The 21,798-nt window shown below is 44.2% G+C and overlaps 1 protein-coding gene across 1 annotated transcript in view; it reads left to right on the top strand.

Moving 5' to 3' along the window:
- TNR (tenascin R) overlaps nucleotides 1–21,798 on the top strand; it is a gene marked incomplete at both ends in the record, with an annotated part of 77,815 nt that overhangs the window by 41,897 nt on the left and 14,120 nt on the right. Inside the window, 7 exons of the mRNA XM_081225381.1 lie at nucleotides 434–703; nucleotides 1,889–2,008; nucleotides 2,921–3,067; nucleotides 5,614–5,733; nucleotides 8,527–8,670; nucleotides 9,219–9,349; nucleotides 10,252–10,384. Coding sequence (XP_081081507.1) covers nucleotides 434–703; nucleotides 1,889–2,008; nucleotides 2,921–3,067; nucleotides 5,614–5,733; nucleotides 8,527–8,670; nucleotides 9,219–9,349; nucleotides 10,252–10,384 — 1,065 coding nt within the window. The remainder of the gene's footprint in view (nucleotides 1–433; nucleotides 704–1,888; nucleotides 2,009–2,920; nucleotides 3,068–5,613; nucleotides 5,734–8,526; nucleotides 8,671–9,218; nucleotides 9,350–10,251; nucleotides 10,385–21,798) is intronic.

Genomic DNA, 21,798 nt, shown 5'->3' with positions numbered 1-21,798 from the left:
GGTAAAGGGGGTGATGAACAAGGCTACCTGCATGCCTGAAATTTTGTATCTGGTTTCCTATAGGCTGCACATAGTGGTTGATCCTGTTCATAATTCCCTGCCTGCACAAAATCAGTGGGCATTCTGAGGATCCATGGGATCATGTTAAATTCCTTCCAGGATAGAGGTTTTAAATCCTAGATCAGTTTTATGAATAACTCAGAGGTAATGCTGGTTTTATACTGCTGAGGGCATTCATTTTTCAGTGTATGGCTTAGAGAAAGGAGAGTAGACAGGACAGGAGAGTGAGGATGTGGAAGCTCTGGGTCAACAGGTGAAGGTGTAGTCCTTTTCTGCGAGGAAAGGGGATCTCTTCAGTCAGATGCCTCTTTTATCCCAGTGGCCCCACAACCTCATGTGGATTTCAGAACCATCCATGTCCTCTGCTTTGCAGGGTTCCGCCCCATCTCCCATTTGCACTTTTCTCACGTGACCTCCTCCAGTGTGAACATCACCTGGAGTGACCCATCCCCTCCAGCAGACAGACTCATTCTGAACTACAGCCCCCGGGATGAAGAGGAAGAGATGATGGAGGTCTCTCTGGATGCCACCAAGAGGCATGCTGTCCTGATGGGCCTTCAGCCAGCCACCGAGTACATTGTGAACTTGGTGGCAGTCCATGGCACAGTGACCTCTGAGCCCATCGTGGGCTCCATCACCACAGGTGAGGCTGGAGGACTTGGCAGCAGGTGGTGAGGGGGGTTCCCACAGTAGCCTTCAACGAGTCAATGAAATGTACAAGGAGAAACACCCAAGGAGTAAGAGACCACCTCATTTATCAAGAGAGCATCTATGAGTCGTTCTGAAACAGCCACCTCTTCCAGGGCCGCACAAAATGTATAAGATGGGAAACTTCCATTTAGAAGGTAGGATGGATTCAATGTCTTGAGGAGGCCAGGCCTTTAATGCATTGGTCCAGATGTCTTCCCACTACCAACTTAGGAGAAAGCCCTGGAGAGAGCTAGTCTCCAAGAGGAGACCCTTCTACAGTGAGGAGACATCTGTTCCTATTCTGGTGTGCCATCTCTTGACTGCCCAGTAAGTTCACTGATGTGAATGATGCTTCCTCAGGATCATATGCGACTAGCATGCAACCATACAGGGACCTGGTGCTCTGAGAATGGGGTGATCTGCATGTTGTTTGGAAAACACAGGTACTCTCAGCTGAATTGGATCACTTGTACCTCATCCTTCTCATATATAATCACAAATATGAGTGTGCATGTGGGTGAGGACATGTGTGTTTGGGTGGTTCCTTACATACTTACAAGAATTCATAAACTGAACAAGTGGATTAAACACTCAGCTGGTTTTGACCCTGCAATCTTCCAGTAGTCAAAAAAACAAAGTATATAGTATAAATAAAATACAGTTTAGGGAAGTGGATTTGTTCTGGACTTGTGCTCTGAAATCCCTCTACAGTCAAGAGCAGTTTTTCCAAATTGAACAAAAGGCGGCTGCTTAACAGAGATAGAGAGTTGGGTTTGTCCAAGAGAAGGTGCCCCAGAGAGGATGACCATTACTCCCAGTTCAAAATAAAACATACAAACTTAAAGGAAATTTCCCAGTTGGCCTACAGATAGGTAATAGTTGCTGCACAGGCACAGACCTTGACAGCTTGACTTCATGTTGTTAAAATATTCTCCAGGAGCATGGTGCTGGCCACTCCTATGAGGTTTCAAGTGAGACTTCAGCCTGATCATGGTTTTAAGGTTGTCCTAGTATAAAGTAAGGTCTTGTCTGCCTCTGGGACACCATTAGCTCTTGGTCCACATAAAATCAAAAATAGGAATTTGTTTTTCACACTGTGCTTCCTGTCTTTTTCCCATAACCACCCGGGGCCTTGTAGGAATTGATCCCCCCAAAAACATCACAATCAGCAATGTGACCAAGGACTCAGTTATGGTCTCCTGGAGCCCTCCTGTTGCATCTTTTGATTACTACCGAGTATCATATCGGCCAACACAAGGTAATAAGGTTTCTTGGTTTCTCAAAGATGAATGGGATTTGGAGCTGGATGAAGATTGTTAGGGGAGAACTAGCGTATCCCAGGGGATATCACCCTCCTGCCTGCAATTTCCTTCCTCTCTGCAGCATGCTGCGTCAGAATGAGAGTGGGTTGATGAGGAGCAGCCAAGGAATCCAGAACTTACCAACTTCTCTCACAAAAGGCTTGATTACATTCACTCAAAAAGCAGGCCCTTCACCAGTAGAGTGAACCATGGTAATCGGTCACCATTATCCAGACAGTGTAGCGAGAAACAAAGAACTCTAAAAGAATCTACCAAGAGCCAGGGTCACATGCACTTTTCTGAGAGAATTAAAGTCCAAGGCTAAACACCCCAGGGGATGCCTAAAGACACCACAGAGCCAGATGGAGCCTTGGAGGGAACCACAGTGACGGTGGTCCTATTACGGCCACTCCGGCCAAGTTATGAGTCAGAAGAAGTTGGCCCAGACCTCACCTGCATCCTAACAGTTCTTGCTGGTGCATATAGAATTGTTAATGAAGTAGAGGGTACAATCACTTCCAGTGAGGGGGTGGGATAATTTTCCAGACTACCCTGTCTCTGGGCTGCATGGACCACTCTTTTCTGCCCTTCCCTCTATACTGCTTTAAGACAAGTTTGTTAGAAAACCACCTAATAAATAGGTTTTTTTTCCTTTGCTCCTGGGATCCTATATAATGAGGGGGTGGGATCAGCATGCAAGGTCTCTTCAAGTTCCAACATTCCCAGCCTCCCCGTCCCCCAGCTGGGTGCTGAGCCTTGCACCCATATTGGCTTCATGAAAAAAAGAGTGCCACCAGGAGCCCCTGTATTATGAGCTGCGTATATACGGGATCCACTGAACTTGACCTGTGGCTTCTGTTCTTCCTTAGTGGGACGACTGGACAGCTCAGTGGTGCCCAACACAGTGACAGAATTCACCATCAGCAAGCTGTACCCAGCTACTGAATATGAAATCAGCCTCAACAGCGTGCGGGGCAGGGAGGAGAGTGAGCGGATCTGCACTCTTGTGCACACAGGTGGGCATGTCTCCTATCGTGGGCCAAGTCAGGACCCTGGCTGAGGACCTGCGACCAACAAAAGAGGGAAAGAGTGAAGTTGTCCCGGCTAATGCAGAGGGCACTGACCCTGGAATCTCAGGCTCCTCTCCTGGGTGCTCCTCTGACTCACATTGTTATGTAAAACAGTTTGCAATGTTCTCCCCTTTGACCTCCTCTGTAACACTAGGAGTTTAGAGAGACACCTTCTAAGAGTCTTACTGGTTTAGGTCAGACGTTTTCATGGAACTTCCAGTATGAAAAGGAACCTTCCAAAGACTCATGACAGAATGAATTCCAGAACAGACATCTGATTCATCCCGTCTAATTGTTAAAAAGACTCAGACAAGGAAACTTTACCTTAGAGAAAAAACAAAAGGGGTCTGTTATTCCAGTAATGACCTTTGGGGTCATGAAACTCCTCATCCTATGTGACCAGAAACCACCAAGTAGCTGCATTTGTTCTTGCTTTATGCTCAAGGGAGGAGGAAGGAAGTGCTTTTCTGTGGAAAAATGATGGGCCAGAGGACAGGGCTCTGGCAGCAGCTTCCCTGCTCTCCTTCTCTGACCCCTCAGCCAGCCCATCATGCAAAACTAGGAAAGACTTGCTGTAGAAGACACAAGAGGGAACAGCCAAAGTTTCCTGTTGCAACCCCAGACCTAACTCTCCATGAGGCTATCATTCCTGTAGCACACAGGAAAACATCCAGCTTGCCTCATGAGGAGAACGCCTGCATTTCCTGAGGCTGCTTACTTCCCTCAGAGAATCGTATTTTCTGAATGAAGGCAACTTGGAATTCCTCACTGCTTTTGTAGATACACTCACTAGCCCAGAAAGAATATCCCTATGGCCATGGCCAAAGAAACATTCCTTCAGAAACTCAAACATCTAAAGACACCACAGGATGTTCTAATCTTCCCTAATCTCCTTCCATGCCTATGACTACAGATAACGCAGCCATGTTTTTGGTTTAACCTTACTCTTTCTATCAAGTTATCTATGACCATTAAAGTATCAACTGATATTGACCTGAAGTGATGTCCAATGAGTAAAAAGAAGCCCCTCCCCACCCCCCATACTTTCCTCAAAGTCTTAGAAATCATGTTAAAGAAATTAGGGTTTTTCTCAGTGAGGACAATAAAATGGACTTCTAGAGCCTCCTACCCCGGAAGTAAAGGAGAACAACAATTCAGGTCAAAACCTCATTCCTTGGGTTCTTGGTCATAAGCAAGTCTCTCTAAAGCAGGTATTCAGTAGTGCACCAACCCAAGCTGCCCTCCTTCAAGTTTAGGCAGAGCTATTTTGGCAACTCCCAATGACCAGATTACTCACAGAAATGTTTTATTTTGTTGTTTAATATGATGTCTATGATTTTATAACTTCTGGCAATGAGTACTCCTCAGAGTCTCACGGTCAGTCTCAGAGAGGTCAAGCTCATTGTAGTCTCATAAGACTTTTCTTCTTTGTTTCTTTTCAATAAGGTTGCATTCGAAGACCTTGTTCAAGGCACAGATTATGGATACAATTCAGATGTGAAAATTGTAAACATACTTTATGGTTGTTTCTTTGAAATAAAAGACATAGACAAGCGATAAGAACCTTCAGTTAGAGAACAGGACCAAATCAACAGCATATCTTGGTCCCCAAAAGTAAATTCCATGACACGTAGGGTGAGCTGATGCCTAAACTACTGTAATAACCTGCATTTCTAAGATAAATCCCAACTTTATGGAAGGGAGGCACAGTTAGGAAACAAACGCATGGAGCATAGGCAAGTGAGAATAAGAACATGGTGCTATGATGAGCAACCTCTGTTCCTCAACAGGCACTCCTGGCTTTAAGCCTGGACGAAGTCCCTTGACTCTCTATGCCACAAAAAGGATCCCCAGGACTCAGTACAGAGTCAGCCTCGTAAGTAGCAAAGCAAGAATTCAGTAATCAGATCTGACTTTAAAGGCAACCTGAGTCCCATTCTTCATTCCACAAGTATTTACTGAGTAACTTCTAAGTTCCAGGTGCTGGGGTTACTCCCTGACTTCATGGAACTCCCACCATACTTCCTGACATTCATCAACAGAGACTGTTCCACAAGGCATGCCCCTTGTATTTATCAAAGAACAAAGAGCCTGGGAAGCACATTAGCTCATTAACTAGAAATATAATAGTTTCTATAGCATGTTCTTAGTTTCTCCATCTAGGTTTAAATATCTAAAACACAACATCCATACCTTAGACAACCCCGTAACACCTGACAGCCCTCTGCACACAAGAAGTTAATGAATGAATTAAAAAGGAAGATCTGAGGGCAATTAGGGGAGCACGGGGTGCTTGAGAGGAAGGAGGAATGGGAGAAGGGGAAGGGGCTGATGGAATCAGAAGGGGAGAAAGGAAAGAGGTCCTCACTCACTTCATTATTTTGTATAGTTCAGCAGCAGACATGCATCCTGGGTGAAACTATAGGAGACGGTTCTCTGCTCATCCTTCAGTTCCTCTTACCTTTACCTGATATTTTCCTGTACTGTTTCAGCCATGGACAATCCTGTGGATCTGACTGCTACCAACATCACTCCAACAGAAGCTCTGCTGCGGTGGAAGGCACCAGTGAGTGAAGTGGAGAACTACGTCATTGTTCTCACACAGTTTGCAGGTGGGTGTCTGCGGTTCTATGCATCAGGGGGGAACGGCGGGGATTGGGGCTGAAGGCTAGTGTGAAAGTAAAAAAAAACCAAAACATTTTATCCATCTGGGAGAAAATTGGAAATTTTCCTGCTTTAATTTCACCATAAAGCCCTCAAGATAGCTCCCAAACTCTGTGAACTGTATCAACTATGAGAACTGAGAAAGCTGAATCTAAAAGGTATAAGAAGGGCATGTAACCAAGAGGAAAACAAAAACAGAAATAGCACTTGGAAGACAAAACTCAGAACTTGCCCCAAAATGCTGCAGACAAGAAAGCTGACTTTTCTAGATATTTACAAAGTGAACAAAACACTAAAGGACCATCCATGGTAACAGGTGACAAAGGATTCAGAACTACTAAGCTCTTCTGTTGCTTTGATCTCTACTCATATCCATCCCAAAAGGTTGAGCCAACATGAAATCTTTCTTTTCTTTTTTTTTTTTTTTGTGGTACGCGGGCCTCTCACTGTTGTGGCCTCTCCCATTGCGGAGCACAGGCTCTGGACGCGCAGGCTCAGCGGCCATGGCTCACGGACCCAGCCGCTCCACGGCATGTGGGATCTTCCCGGACCGGGGCATGAACCCGTGTCCCCTGCATCGGCAGGCGGACTCTCAACCACTGCGCCACCAGGGAAGCCCACCAATGTGAAACCTTGAGTTGCAACGTCTTCTTCACCATACTTGTTCACCTTAAAGCTATTTGAAGTTGAACAGAGAAGCCCAAAGCAAAATAGTGTTGAGTAATTCAAGTTCCTAAGCCAAGGAAAATTATTTCCCTGCCTAAATTATACATGTGCTCACAGAATATTGTGGGTTATAGGCAGGAATCCAGAGAACAAAGATACCAGAAGAGAGAAGGCAGGCAGATGTCTTAATTTTCAAAAATGACAGATTAAGTCAATTCTGTAAGATGAAAAGTAAACTGATTGTCAAAGCTTGGGAAAGTAAAAACCAAAACAGACTATTAAATAAGCTGGAAGGGAATCAGTGATTACTACATACCAGCACAGGTTCACTAAGCATGAGTTTTACCAAAACCACTTTATGTCCTTTTTTTTAATTGGCAGGTCTGAGAGCACATTAGTATCTCAGCAAGGCATTAAAAAGACCCACTTACCACTTAGATGGAAAAATACATGGTGGACCACATTTGGAGTTACATAGCTGATTGAATGATTGACCCTCCTCAGAGAATGAATATCATTACTATGGATACATCCTAACCTCCCTCTGTGCATGCAAAAGCCACTTCAACCCCTACCACTCCTCCTTGCACATTATGACCCTGCATTTCTTAATTCTCACCTGCCTTCTCAAACCACCGTGCACATGCTCTTTCCTCTACCAGGAAACGCTCTCCCTACTTATCTGCCTAGTAAACCCATCCTTTAAGCCTTAGTTTAACACTATCTCCATTATTCCCTTAAGGCAGTCAGATGCACCTGCTCACAAATACGAAGCACAGAGCTCCATCATAGCCATTAATTTCCATTCATTCAACAACTACTTTTGCTGCCCTCCCATGTGCCAAGCACTCTCTAAGGCTATAATGATTCAGAGACCAAACATGAGTTTCTGTCTTTGCAGAACTCACTTCTGGTGATGATGCAGACGAGTAAAGACTTACAACCCAACGTGGGCAGTGTCATGATTTGAGCAAGCACAAAACACCAGTGTGCCACCTCTGATGGGCCACTGTGATTTGGGATGAAGGTGTTGAGGGGAAGAAAGAAGGCAGATCTTAGATAAAGTTAAAGACAAAGAGAATAGGAGAAGAAGGGGCGTTCCAAGAAAAACAGTACCCTGTATGGAGAGAGAGAGTGGGGAGTTTGAGGAACTGCTGTAGTTAATGCGGCTGGGGAGCTGACTGTTGGCAGCATATGCAAAGGAAGATATTAAAGAAATAGAGCCATTATGTGAGCTCTTCCAAAAGGCAAAACTATGAACAATAGAAGCCAAATTCACATACATTTTAATAAACTGAAACAGTGGCCCAAAACTCAGTCAACAAGGCAAAATGCAGTAGAAATGAATGCAAAGCTCTTCCCATGGGTGCAAAAAATCAACTACACAAGGTAAGGCAGGGGAGTGGGTTATAAACAAGATCTCTGATGAATAATAATCTCAGCATGTGATAACAATATCCCATGACTGTCTCAAAACCTATGGATTAATATACATAATTGGCACAAATAGAAGCAGAGACTGACCCTGTTTCTTTCACTGTCAGTACAATGAAAACTGACAATGTATTGACATTACAATGTATTGTAATGAAACAATCTCAATGACTGTTTTCAACTCTCTTCTGAGTTTTGTATTTCAGCAGGGACACTGATAGACTGCTACTCGTTTAGAGAAAGGTAGCCAGGATTGTGACAGTTTTAGAATCATCACATACATATAATGGGAATTGGGAGCTGAATTTTCTCAGTCTAGAAGAGAGAAGACTTGACTAGGAAGGGTGGGGGGCAGGAAGAGGTCAGGTAGACAAAGGATTTGGTTTATTCTTGTAACTCCAGAGACCCGAGTAGAAGTTATACAAAAGACAATTTGGCCTCCAAATAATTTCTCAATTAAGATGCAAAGCAAGATGAGAGGGGAGCTTTGTATGGAATAAAATGCTAAGCTCAGTAACCTCTAAAAGATTTTTTCCCAAATTCTCTAATATTGCATCTTTATGAAATGCCTTTGGATTTGATAGGTCTTTCCTAAGTTGAAGAGCCTTATTCATTCCTTATCCATAACCATCTGATTTCAGCTGCTGGAGAGACCATCCTGGTTGATGGAGACAGTGAGGAATTCCAGCTTGTTGACCTGCTTCCTAGGACCCACTATACCGTCACTATGTATGCTGCCAGTGGGCCTCTCACCAGTGGCACAATCAGCACCAACTTCTCTACCCGTGAGTACATGGTCAGCTACACATCTAGTATCCTGGGAGGCTTTTGTTGATCCTGAAAATGATCAGTTTCCATGTGCTCGACTAGATTATAGTCTATAGGTTTTGGACAATGCAGCTATGAGCTGTTCTTATTTTAGTTAACTGCAGCCCAAATGCCAGTGAAAGTGAGTTTCAGCTCTCTTCCTGGGTCTGGCTGACAGCAGTAGAACCAGGCCAACAGAGGCCAGTACTGAGAATGCATCTGGCCCGGAAAAATCTGATAGATGTTAAAGGGATTAATATTGGGGAGGGAGTTGCTGGGTACGGTCACGGCCAGGAGAACAGTAGACAAAGGTATAGATGTGGGAATGTTATATGTTCAGTGATCATGACATGACGATTATCTTCTGACCCAGGAGTGCCTTTTATGCTCCTGTCCAAGCTAGAACTGGGGTTAGCATGTGAGCAGCCCAGAGACCACATAGATAGACAGACTGATCTACATGCCTGGAATCAAAGAGGAAGGAGATAGAGGGGCAGGCACTACTGGCATTTTCTCCTCTCTGCAGTCCTGGATGCTCCTGCAAATCTGACAGCAAGTGAAGTCACCAGACAAAGTGCCCTGATCTCCTGGCAGCCTCCCAGAGCAGAGACTGAGAATTACATCTTGACCTACAAATCCACTGATGGAAGCCGCAAGGTGAGGTTTTTCTGGAAGGGTGAAAGACCGTTGCTGTCCAGCAATCCACAAGGGAACAAGCTAGGTTTGCCACTATGGATACCTAGCGTGCTACTGAGGAAAGAGCCCTCATCTGCAAGCCAGCGATTTGGGTGCTAGTCTTGCCTCCACTATTACTCTCCATACAAGCTGAGGCAAAGCACTCAACCTCTCTGAGCCTCAGTTTCTTCTCTAGGTAATGGGGGCATCTACCCTGCAGCTTCACTTAGTTGTGGTGATGCGACCAATATGATGACACACCAGCTTCCAAGCCAATATAAGTACACAGTATTGGAACGGTTTTTCACTAACAGGGCCAAGCAAATATGAGCTGGATACCAAATTGGACAGTCTCATATGCCTCTAGATAAGCATTATAAAGGCTACATCTATATAGCCGAGAGTAGACATGACAAATTTCGGTTTTAGGTGACCAGTTGAAACAGCTCACCTAGAGCACTGGTTGTCAAATTTTTGTTAACAGTGGAATCCTTTTTTAAAGTGAAATCATATTCAGAAGCCAAATACACAGAATAGATTTAAGTAGAGCTAGTCTGTTGGATGTGGAAGAGGGAAGCCTAGGTTCCTGCATCCTCAGGGCTCCAGGAGGCCCTGTGCAATCCGAAAACCACTGGGTTCAATAATCCCGGGCCTAAGTGTCTCCCAGTGTGCATCCGTGAGATAGGAGCTGGCCTCAGTCTCACACAGGAGCTGTTTTTTCCCTGCTTATTGGAACGGTTTCCTTCTTACATAATGTGGGATGGAGAGGATAAAAATGGCCACTGCAATACCGGCCTTGGGGCCTGAACTTCCCTTCCCCACTGCCCTCCATGGTGACCCCTCTGCTCACCCCCTTCCACCTCCCTCCTCCGCTTATCCCGCAGGAGCTGATTGTGGATGCGGAGGACACGTGGATCCGACTGGAGGGCCTGTCTGAGAGCACAGACTACACGGTGCTCCTGCAGGCGGCCCAGGACACCGAGCGGAGCAGCATCACCTCCACTGCCTTCACCACAGGTGAGAGATTTCCTGCTGCTCTGATGCCTTCTCCTCCCCTGCATGGCGTCTGGCTCCTTGGCTACCTCTGCTGAGACTTGACCAGGGAGGAGCCCATCAGAGAAACTCAACTGCCTCTTCCTGCAAAGGAAAAAAATTATTCCCTCCACTCCTGCCTTCCAAGGCCCTGCCAGGAACCTCTCACTACCAAGGCAACCACAGGAACCAGCAGTGCAAAGTCCTGGTCCACCTGCACCAACTAAATGCACCAAGTAAGAGAGCAGGCTCCTGTTGAGATTTTCTGCAAGGGTCTTTCCAGCACAGTTTGTCCTTCCCCCCTTCCTTCCTCTGCTGCCTGTAATCAGATTCACCTAGTAAAAGTCACAGGAGTAAAGCCCCAATATTAAAACTGTGGTTCTTCTCCACACACAAAGCACTTTTGCATTTCTATGGTCTCAACTCATCCTTATAACAACTGGTGAGAAGGGCCTTATTATCCCCATTTCATCTCAGATGATGAAACTCAGGTTCATGGAGATCAAATAACTTACATGGTAGTAAGTGGCTGGGTCAGAACTTGAACCAAGGTCTTCTCCTTCTAAATCCAGCATTCTTCCTGCCTCCCCTCATTTAAGTATCAGCAGAAGATACTGGAAATGCCCTTAAGGGATAAGGGTGTCCTAATGTGTATAACAGGAAATAAACTAACACCTGACCTTTGAGGGCTATCTGACAGGCACTGCTGTTCTAACTGCATTACATGTACTATTTAATTCTCATGACAGCCTATGAGGTATGTTCTAGTATCCTTATTTACAGATGAGGAAATCGGGCCACAGAGAGGTGGGGTAACTCACCCAAGATCCCATAGCTCTCAAGTAGGAGACCTGGGATTGACCGCCATTTGTTCTGCCTCTGGGGTCTGTGCTGTTAACAACCCTTTCTAACACTTCCCACGGTACTTCTCTACAGTCTGTAATGTGGGACTGCCCAGTCCAGACCTTGAATTCTCCCCCCCTCCCATATTCGGAGGGGGTTGGCTCTACACAGTGTTGGGCAAGTGTAGGCATGTTCCTTATCCCTAGACACACTTCTGCCTGCCATCTTAGAGCACCAGGATGATTGGATTGCTGTCCACACCCCAGAGCCCATCCTCCCATCACCAGAGAGAGGTGACAGAAATTCCCCCATCCCTACCCAGGTGCCTCCCCCACTAGACTTGTTCTGAATAACAAAGCAGGACACTGGATCAAATACATTAAAACATCGCTAGTGATTCTTTAGGGTAGTGAGATTATGAATGAGTCCCCTTTTTCTTTCTGTTTTATATTTTTCAATATCTTGCAAAGTGTTGACAATGAGCACATTAATCAGAAAAACAATTTTTTATTAAAAAATAAAAATAAACCTTGCTCACACAACCAAGACATGAATCCAAGATGGGTCCTTGACAAGTGGAATTTGGAGGACACTTGACCTCTTTTATGGGCTGAAGTCAGTTACGCTCACCTTCCATGACCTTTCTAGGGGTATCTTATCTCAGAACCAAGGCATCACCCTCTTCTTGGTCAAGCTCTTCCCTGCACATTCACAGGTTAATTAAAGGGTCCTCTAGGGTTTCCTTTCCCAAGCCACCACTCTAAGACCCATGGATTGGAGCTTTTTCACTGAATTAAAATTTTCCTTCCCCTAAAAAGAATACAGATGACAGAAACATAAACAGAGCCCCTGATCTGCATATTTATTAGGTCTAAACTAATCATTTCATTCCAAAAATCCATGGGTTTCAAGGCTTGCTCAGTGTAGTATGAGCTTTCAATTCCCATCCTGGTAATGCCACAGCTAGTGGTTGTGAGCAGGATGACAATATGCCTGAGGTTTCTGCAGTATCTTGCAGCTGTGCCTTGCTCCAGGTCTGCCTGGGCTGTAAAAGTATGCCAGCTTCTGTGCCCACCGCTGGCCTCTCTTAGATGAAGCTGCCCCCAGCGGGTGTACAATAGTTAGAATCCCAAATCCAGCTGGGGGCCCAGCAAGATCCAATAAACAGAGGGTTGACAATTCGTGGAAATCTGGGGAAGAGACCAGGATAGTGGCTTTGTTAGGAGGACAGCACAGGGGGACCATCAGGATGTATTTAGGTATTTCTTCGTTTGTTTGTATGAGACTTCAACTGACACTGGGCGACTGCAGCATGACCAATACCCCTCGGGAAGGAGAACACTGAAGAGCCCACTTGCCTGTACCATCAATGTAAGTTACTGCCTGAGTTGCTCCAAGCAGTTTGGGGAATCAGAGAAGGACTTGCTACTACAACTACAGTGGTACATGGCAAAGATGGGTCCACGTTTAGAAGTTTTCACAGACTTTTACTGGAAAGCTCAAATTTAAATCTCAATCACTGATGCATACCAAACCCTGCTGGCTTTGTCTTGGAGATTTATCAGAAACCCCTGAAATGACCAGTTACAGAATGAAAAGTTCAGGGACAGAAGTAATGCATGTGACATCACGTTGCACAAAGCCTGGCACATAGCAGACATAATAAATGGTGGTTGAGTGGAATAGTTAAATCCCAGCTGCAGAGCACAGAAGAGGGGTTTCTGGTTAAAGAGAGCTCTAGGAGGAGAGGATGCTCAGTATCCTTCAAAGGGAAGACAACAAGCAAAAAGGTACTGCCTGCAGAGTATGCTGCCCAGCGTCCCTGATTGCAGGCTCTTTCTGCCACCCCACGTGCAAATTTCCCTGAATAAATTACACAAAGCCTACAGAGTCATTTGCATGTCAATATTAATGAGTCCTCATTTCCTGTGCCACGCCCTCCCCCTTTTCTACCCCCATCCTCCAATTCCCCCAACAAAAAAGCAAATTTTATTAAAGAAGAAGAGAGTACAAGGGTACCAGCTTCCTAAGTATGGGGGTGGAGATGTTCTCAAGAAGAGAAGGATTGGGGTTTACTTGATAGGTGGCATGAGCTAGACTCCTTTACAAGGAGTCTGGGAAAAGAAAGGCCTCCGTCACCTGGGTGCCCAGGTGTTTCTCATCCCAGAGATGCCCTGAGAGTGGGCCTCCTCTGGGAAGAGAGGTTGGGGCAGCAGCCCCTCAGGTCTGATTCTGCTCTTCTCTGAGCACCCCCAACACTCAGCACATCCCAAACCACCCTCTTCCTGCCCCTCCATCAGGACCAGTGCTTATTCCCCTCACACCTCCGAAGCCACATAGTGTACCCTGCAAGCTCCATCTGCAGGATCCTGTCACTTGCTTAAAAGAGAGAGAGAGAGAGAAAGAGAGAGAGAGAGAGAGAGAGAGAGAGAAAGGGAAAGAAACAAAAACAAAGAGCAGAATATCTTCACTTACTCGAAAGATTGGAGGCCTGCTGGCCTGAACCCCATGAATCACTCCTGCTGGGCAAGAGGGCTGAGGAACACCAGAGCATCCTATGTTATGGCAAACGAGGGCTGATGGATTTAGAGGCTAATTTCATTCTAATAACTGGCATCCTTTCTGACTTCACTGACAGTACCTGAGCTTTCCACTTAGCAGCATCCTATTCTTAGGACAGGCTGATCTCAGCTGATTTTTCTAAGCGTTTTTTATGCTGTGTTAGGGAACAAAAGAGCTTAAAGCTGGACCCCAAAGTGGCCTCCATCCATTGACAAGCCCTCATCTTGTCCTGGGTGGGCCAAGTAAAGAGACTCATTTCAAGCAGATGCCTACTTAAGGGTCTAGAAAAAAGTTGAGATGTTCAAAAAAAAAATAAAATAAAAATAAAAGAGAGAGCTACAAAAGGGAAGAACTGGCTCCCACAAAACCTCAAAAAACTCCTTTGATCAAGATGTCTCCCCTTGTTGCATTCCTGCCCATAACATAAGCCCATTTCATTCTTTCCGTCATGTTAATAGCTTCCTGTCCTCTTGTCTCTGGTGTTTGCACAAGACTCTGGGGGGAATTAAATACAAGTAGTATGGAAGAGAAAAAAAAATATGGACACATTATTTATAATTTACTGTCACCTGAAATTTCATTCAAGGTCTATTTGTCTTTTAGAGACATGAATATAAATGAGGAAAAAATATTCCCCGCAGAGTAACAGGGACTTTGTGAAATGATCTTCTGAGAAGCCAATTTCATTGTCTATTTTAATACTATAAGAAGCAAACAAGGCGCTCACTAAAGCTTGTCCTCTGAGACAGTGAACACAATAAAACTGGTTGTCTTGACCTTGAGGTTAAGCGAACACAATCATTTTAGTGAAGCACCCAGAGATGGGTAATGAGAAGTTTTCTTTAGTGCCTTTGCTTCCGTCCCTGCTCTTCCAAAGCCAGGCTGAGCTGATCTCTGGGGCTTTTAAGGAAAACTCCGAGAGTATACTCTAACACAAGCTTCAGTTTTTGAGGTTGTGAAAATTAAGGAAAATGGGCAAACCCTAGGTTCTGGAACAATAGATGGTGGATCATGCAAGTCCACATAGTTATCAATGGGCAAGGAAAGCCTGATGACCACTATTCATTGCGATCTACTCCTATATATGCCACACATCCCCACACCGGAGTAGGGAACTGAAGGGGCTTCTCTCCACTCCACTACTTAGAAACAGCTCTGAGTAGAGCTGAGTAAACAGTTCTGAGTAAACTTCACTGAGACAAGCAAACCCCTAAAAGGAGAGGCCCACCTTCTCCTTTGTCCATCAGGGTTCCTGTGCTAGATAAGTATTAGCTATTATTATTTGAACTTTGAAGTCTTTCTTAAAAAAATATTTCCCTTGCCTGTAGGACACAAACATATTTTTCTATATATCCTTCTATTAACTTACTGGATTTATTTTTATATCTAGTCTATTTTGGTCACAGTATTAAGTAGGGATACAGTGAGCCAATTTCCTCAGCATCTTCTACTGAATAGTCCATCTATTCTCCATTGATTCGTGGTGCTGTACTGTATATTAAATTCCCATATATACATGGCTCTCTCTCTGAACTCCTATTCTATTCCATGCTCTATTTTTCTGTTCTTTTGCCAACACTACATTGTGTTTTTTTAACCTCCCCGAACATTTAATGTTTTTGACATCATATTCTACATCTTTTTGTTTTGTGTATCCCTTAACTACTTATTGTGAATATAGTTGATTTTACTACTTTTGTCTTTTAAACTTCCTACTAGCTTTATAAGTGGTTGATCTACTACCTTTACTGTATGTTTGCCTTTACCAGTGAGATTTTTCCTTTCATAATTTTCATGTTTCTGATAATGGTCTTTTCCTTTCCACTTAAAGAAGTCTCTTAACATGTCCTGTAATGCCAGTTTAGTGGTGCTGAACTCTTTTAGCTTTTGTTTGTCCATAAAATTCTTTATCTCTCCTTCAAATCAGTAAGATAGGCCTGCTGGGTAGACTATGGTTGTAGGTTCTTTCCTTTTATCACTTTGAATATATCATGCTACACCCTCTGGCCTGAAAAGCTTCTACTGAAAAGTCAGCTGAAAGTCTCACGGGAGTCCCCTTGTATGAAACTAGTTGCTTTTCACTTGCTGCTTTTAAAATTCTTTCTCTTTAATTTTTGCCATTTTAATTATAAAGTGTCTTGATGTGGATCTTTGGGCTCATCTTGTTTGGGACCCTGTCCTTCCTGAACTTGGATGTCTCTTTCCTTTCCCAGGTTAGGAAAGTTTTCAACTATTATTTCTTCAAATAAGTTCTGTGCCCCCTTTTCTCTCTCTTCTCCTTCTGGGACCCCAATAACGTGAATGTTAGTACACTTAATGTTGTTCCAGAGGTCTCTTAAACTATCCTCATTTTCTTAAGTTATTTTTCTTTTTTCTGTTCAGCTTGGGTAATTTCCACTACTCTGTCTTCCAGTTCTCTGATCTGTTCCTCTGTATCATCTAATCCACGGTTGATTTCTTTTAGTGTTTTTTTTTTTTTTAAATTCAGTTATTGTATTCTTTAGTTTTGTTTGGGTCTTCTTTATATTTTCTAACTCTTTGTCAAACTCCTCACTGCATTCATTCATTCTTCTCCTGAGTTCATCAACCATCTTTATGACTATTACTTTGAACTCTACTGGGTAGATTGCTTATCTCCACTTTGTTTAGTTCTTTTGAGGTTTTGTCTTGTTCTTTCATTGGAACATATTCCTATGTCTTCTCATTTTGCCTCATTCTCTATTTTTATTTCTACATATTAAGTAAGTCAGTTATGTTTCCCCATCTCAGATTGGTAGCCTTATATAGGAGACGTCCTATGGGGCCCAGCAGCACACTGCTCTCTGGTCACCAGAGCTATATACTCTAGAAGTTCCCCCTACGTGTGCTGTGTGGGCCCTTCTGTTGTGGCAGGGCTGACTATTGTAGGTATGCTCGTAGGTGGGACAGGCCTCTGGCCTGGTTGGCTGCCTGGTCCTGACCCATGTGGCGGTTGCTGGCCCATGGTGGACAGGGCCAGGCTCTGGCAAGGCTACCTGTGTAGTCCAGGGGATATGAGGTTAGTGCTAAACCACTGGTGGGTAGGTAAGCCCCTGGTGCTAATAGGCTAGAAGGAGGATTCCAAAATGGCACTTGCCAGCACCAGTGTCCTTGTTGTAGGACAAGCCCCCCAAAATGCCTGCCACCAACATCTATGTCCCCAGGGGGCATCCCAATTGCCTCCTGCCTCTTTGGGAGGCTCTCCAAGATAAGCAAGTGGGTCTGATCCAGGCTTCATTCAAATTCCTGCCTCTGCACTGGGACTCACTTGCCATTATCTCCCCTCATCGCAGACCCTGGCCTCAACTAGGGTGGTCAGGAAAGGCCTCTCTTTGAGCTGAGACATTTCAGCCAGGAGTTGAAAGATGAGAGTGAATCACACAAGAAAAGCATTCCAAGCCTAGAGAAGAGTAATTACTACAACTCGAGGGAGGAATAACTTTGCCATGTTCAACAGATTAAAAGAAAGCCAGGAAAATAGTTCAAGATGGCAGAGTAGAAGGACGTGCTCTCAGTCCCTCTTGCGAGAGCAGTGGAACCACAACTAACTCTGAACAATCATCTACAGGAAGACACTGGAACTCATCATGAAAGATACCCCACATCCAAAGGCAAAGGAGAAGCCACAATGAGATGGTAGGAGGGGCGCAATCACAATAAAATCAAATCCCATAACTGCTGGGTGGGTGACTCACAAACTGGAGAACAATTTTACCACAGAAGTCCACCCACTGGATTGAAGGTTCTGAGCCCCACGTCAGGCTTCCCAATCTCGGGTTTTGGCAACGGGAGGAGGATTCCCAGAGAATCAGACTTTGAAGGCTAGCGGGATTTGCTTGCAGGACTTAGACTGGACTGGGGGAAACAGAGACTCCACTCTTGGAGGGCATACTCAAAGTACTGTGCACATCAGGACCAAGGGGGAAGGAGCAGTGACCCCATAGGAGACTGAACCAGATCTACCAGCTAGTGTTGGAGGGTCTCCTGCAGAAGCAGGGGGTGGCTGTGGCTCATCAAGGGACAAGGACACTGGCAGCAGGAGCTCTGGGAAGAACTCCTTGGCATGAGCCCTCCTGGAGTCCGCCATTAGTCCCACCAAAGAGCCTGTAGCTTCCAGTGCTGGGTCGCCTCAGGCCAAACAACCAACAGGGAGGGAACTCAGCCCCACCCATCAGCAGACAAGCAGATTAAAGTTTTACTGAGCTCTGTCTACCAGAGCAACACCCAGCTCTACCCATCACCAGTCCCTCCCATCAGGAAGCTTGCATAAGCCTCTTAAATAGCCTCATCCACCAGAGGGCAGACAGCAGAAGCAAGAAGAACTACAATCCTGCAGTCTGTGGAATGAAAACCACATTCACAGAAATATAGACAAAATGAAAAGGCAGAGGACGATGTACTAGATGAAGGAACAAGATAAAACCCCAGAAAAAAAGAACTAAATGAAGTGGAGGTAGGCAGCCTTCCAGAAAATGAATTCAGAATAGTGAAGATGATCCAGGACCTCCGAAAAAGAATGGAGGCAAAGATCGAGAAGATGCAAGAAATGTTTAACAAAGACCTAGAAGAATTAAAGAAGAAACACCTAGAAGAATTAAACAACAAACAAACAGAGATGAACAACACAATAAATGAAATGAAAGATACACTAGAAGGAATCAATAGCAGAATAACTGAGGCAGAAGAACAGATAAGTGGCCTGGAAGACAGAATGACGGAATTCACTGCAGCAGAACAAAATAAAGAAAACAGAATGAAAAGAAGTGAAGACGGCATAACAGACCTCTGGGACAACATTAAACGCACCAACATTCGCATTATAGGTGTTCCAGAAGGAGAAGAGAGAGAAAAAGGACCCAAGAAAATATTTGAAGAGATTATAGTTGAAAACTTCCCTAACATGGGAAACGAAATAGCCACCCAAGTCCAGGAAGCACAGAGAGTCCCAGGTGGGATAAACCCAAGGAGAAACATGCCGAGACACATAGTAATCAAATTGAACAAAATTAAAGACAAAGAAAAATTATTAAAAGCAACAGGGAAAAATGACAAATAACATACAAGAGAACTCCCATAATGTTGACAGCTGATTTCTCGGCAGAAACTCTCCAAGACAGAAGGGAGTGGCACAATATATTTAAAGTGATGAAAAGGAAGAATCTACAACCAAAATTACTCTACCTGGCAAGGATCTCATTCAGATTTGATGGAGAAATCAAAAGCTTTACAGACAAGCAAAAGCTAAGAGAATTCAGCACCACCAAACCAGCTCTACAGCAAATGCTAAAGGAATTTCTCTAAGTGGGAAACACAAGAGAAGAAAAGGACCTACAAAAACAAACCCAAAACAATTAAGAAAATCGTAATAGGAATATACATATTGATAATTACCTTAAATGTGAATGGATTAAATGCTCCAACCAAAAGACACAGGCTTGCTGAATGGATACAAAAACAAGACCCATACATATGTTGTCTACAAGAGACCCACTTCAGACCTAGGGACACATACAGACTGAAAGTGAGGGGATGGAAAAGGATATTCCATGCAAATAGAAATCAAAAGAAAGCTGGAGTAGCAATACTCATATCAGATAAAATAGACTTTAAAATACTGTTACAAGAGACAAGGAAGGACACTAAATAATGATCAAGGGATCAATCCAAGAAGATATAACAATTATATATATATATATATATATATATATATATATATATATATGTACACCCAAATTAGGAGCACCTCAATACATACGGCAAATGCTAACATATAAAAGAGGATATCTATAGTAACACAATAATAGTAGGGGACTTTAACACCTCACTTACACCAATGGACAGATCATCCAGACAGAAAAGTAATAAGGAAACAAAAGCCTTAAATGACACAATAGACCAGATAGATTTAATTGATATTTATAGGACATTCCATCCAAAAACAGCAGATTACACTTTCGTCTCAAGTGCACATGGAACATTCTCCAGGATAGATCACATCTTGGATCACAAATCAAGCCTTGGTAAAATTAAGAAATTTGAAATCATATCAAAGATCTTTTCCAACCACAACGCTATGAGATTAGAAATAAATTACAGGGAAAAAAACGTAAAAAACACAAACATATGGAGGCTAAACAATACGTTACTAAATAACCAAGAGACCACTGAAGAAATCAAAGAGGAAATCAAAACATACCTAGAGACTAAGCCCGTGCACCACAACTACTGAGCCTGTGTTCTAGAGCCTGTGAGCCACAACAACTGAGCCCGTGCGCCTAGAGCCTGTGCTCCGCCACAAGAGAAGCCACAGCAATGAGAAGCCTGCGCACAGCAACAAAGACCCAACGCAGCCAAAGGACAATGAAAACACAATGATCCAAAACCTATGGGATGCAGCAAAAGCAGTTCAAAGGGGAAGGTTATAGCAATACAATCCTACCTCAATAAACACCTCAAATAAACAATCTAACCTTACACCTAAGAAACTAGGGAAAGAAGAACAAACAAAACCAATCATGGATTGGTGGTATGAGGTAAAACTTTTACAGTCTTAAGGGTCAGAGGCGGGTGGAGAAGGGTGGTTTCACGATAAGTGTCGTCTCCAAGTTCCCAAGATGTGAATATTGCCGCTGCGGATATTCTTCATAAGAAAAATGCTTTTGATTATCTTTCCATTAATGCCACAGACTAAATTATGATAAGTGGAGTCTCTAAACCACCAGGTGGCCTTGCCATTTGTCAAAGGTAAGGCAAGCACACCCAGCAACTATGAATCAGTCCCACACACATCTGGTGAGTGCCTCCACCGACCAGTCCAATGTGAAGGCTCAGAAGGAAGAAAACACGACCCCTCTCCTCTCCCAAGGTGCACTCCGAGACCTTCATCCCGTCAGAACTTTTTGGTTTTTTTGTGGTACGCGGGCCTCTCACTGTTGTGGCCTCTCCCGTTGCGGAGCCCAGGCTCCAGACACGCAGGCTCAGCGGCCATGGCTCACGGGCCTAGCCGCTCCACGGCGTATGAGATCTTCCCGGACCGGGGCACGAACCCGTGTCCCCTGCATCGGCAGGTGGACTCTCAACCACTGCGTCACCAGGGAAGCCCCCATCAGAACTTCTGACACTCCTTAGTTCACAATTTTTTCTTAAGTTGATTTTATTCCTGTTTCCTGACTTTATAAAAATGGATCCCTGTTTTAAAAAAATGTTTTTTATTCAGGTACAGTTGCTTTACAATGTTGTGTTAGTTTCTGCTGTACAGTGAAGTGAATCAGCTATGTGTGTACATATATCCCCTCCCTCTTGGACCTCCCACCCTCCCCCATCCCACCCATCTCGGTCACCACGGAGCACAGAGCTGAGCTCCCTGCACTATACAGCAGGTTCCCACTGGCTACCTATTTTACACATGGCATATGACCACCCTTCAGATATTTAAAAACTTCTCTCCTCCAGAGCAAACCATCTCATTTTCCTATATTTGTTTTTGGTAGTTCTACCTTTAAAGCAACTAACATGTTTGAGCCTTTTGAAAGTATCTGTAATAGAAAAATTAAATAATTGATCTTATCAATGTGAAGAAGCCTGTATAAGATTATTGATTTGTCTGTTCTAAAGTTTCATTTGGTTTTGTACGTGTATTTGGATAAGGTTGTCGTTTTGAGGTTTGGGAGAAGATGTTCTGTGGGGGACATGTTGGACGTTGGGAAGAAATTTGGGGTTCTGGCCCCTTTAAGGCGCTGAGTTGATTCAGGAGAAAGGGCTATTAGCGCATAAGGTAGGAGTGAGCTGAAGACCAAGCATGTTTTGTATTGATCTAAAATGAGAAACTCAGGCAGTGAGAAAAGAGGGGAGAAAGGAAGGCAGACAGGATGGTTGCTTCAGAGATCCACTAGAGAATGGCCTGGAAGCCAGGAAATAATCACTGTGCTCCCAAAGCAACAGGGAGAGAGAAGGCACTCACCCACACCTACCCCTGA

This window comes from Mesoplodon bidens (genome assembly GCF_964165515.1).
Source record: "Mesoplodon bidens genome assembly, chromosome: 2".
In the NCBI taxonomy this organism is placed as follows: domain Eukaryota; kingdom Metazoa; phylum Chordata; class Mammalia; order Artiodactyla; family Ziphiidae; genus Mesoplodon; species Mesoplodon bidens.
Note: the sequence above shows the minus strand (reverse complement) of the source record. Positions and strands in the feature narration are given on the sequence as shown.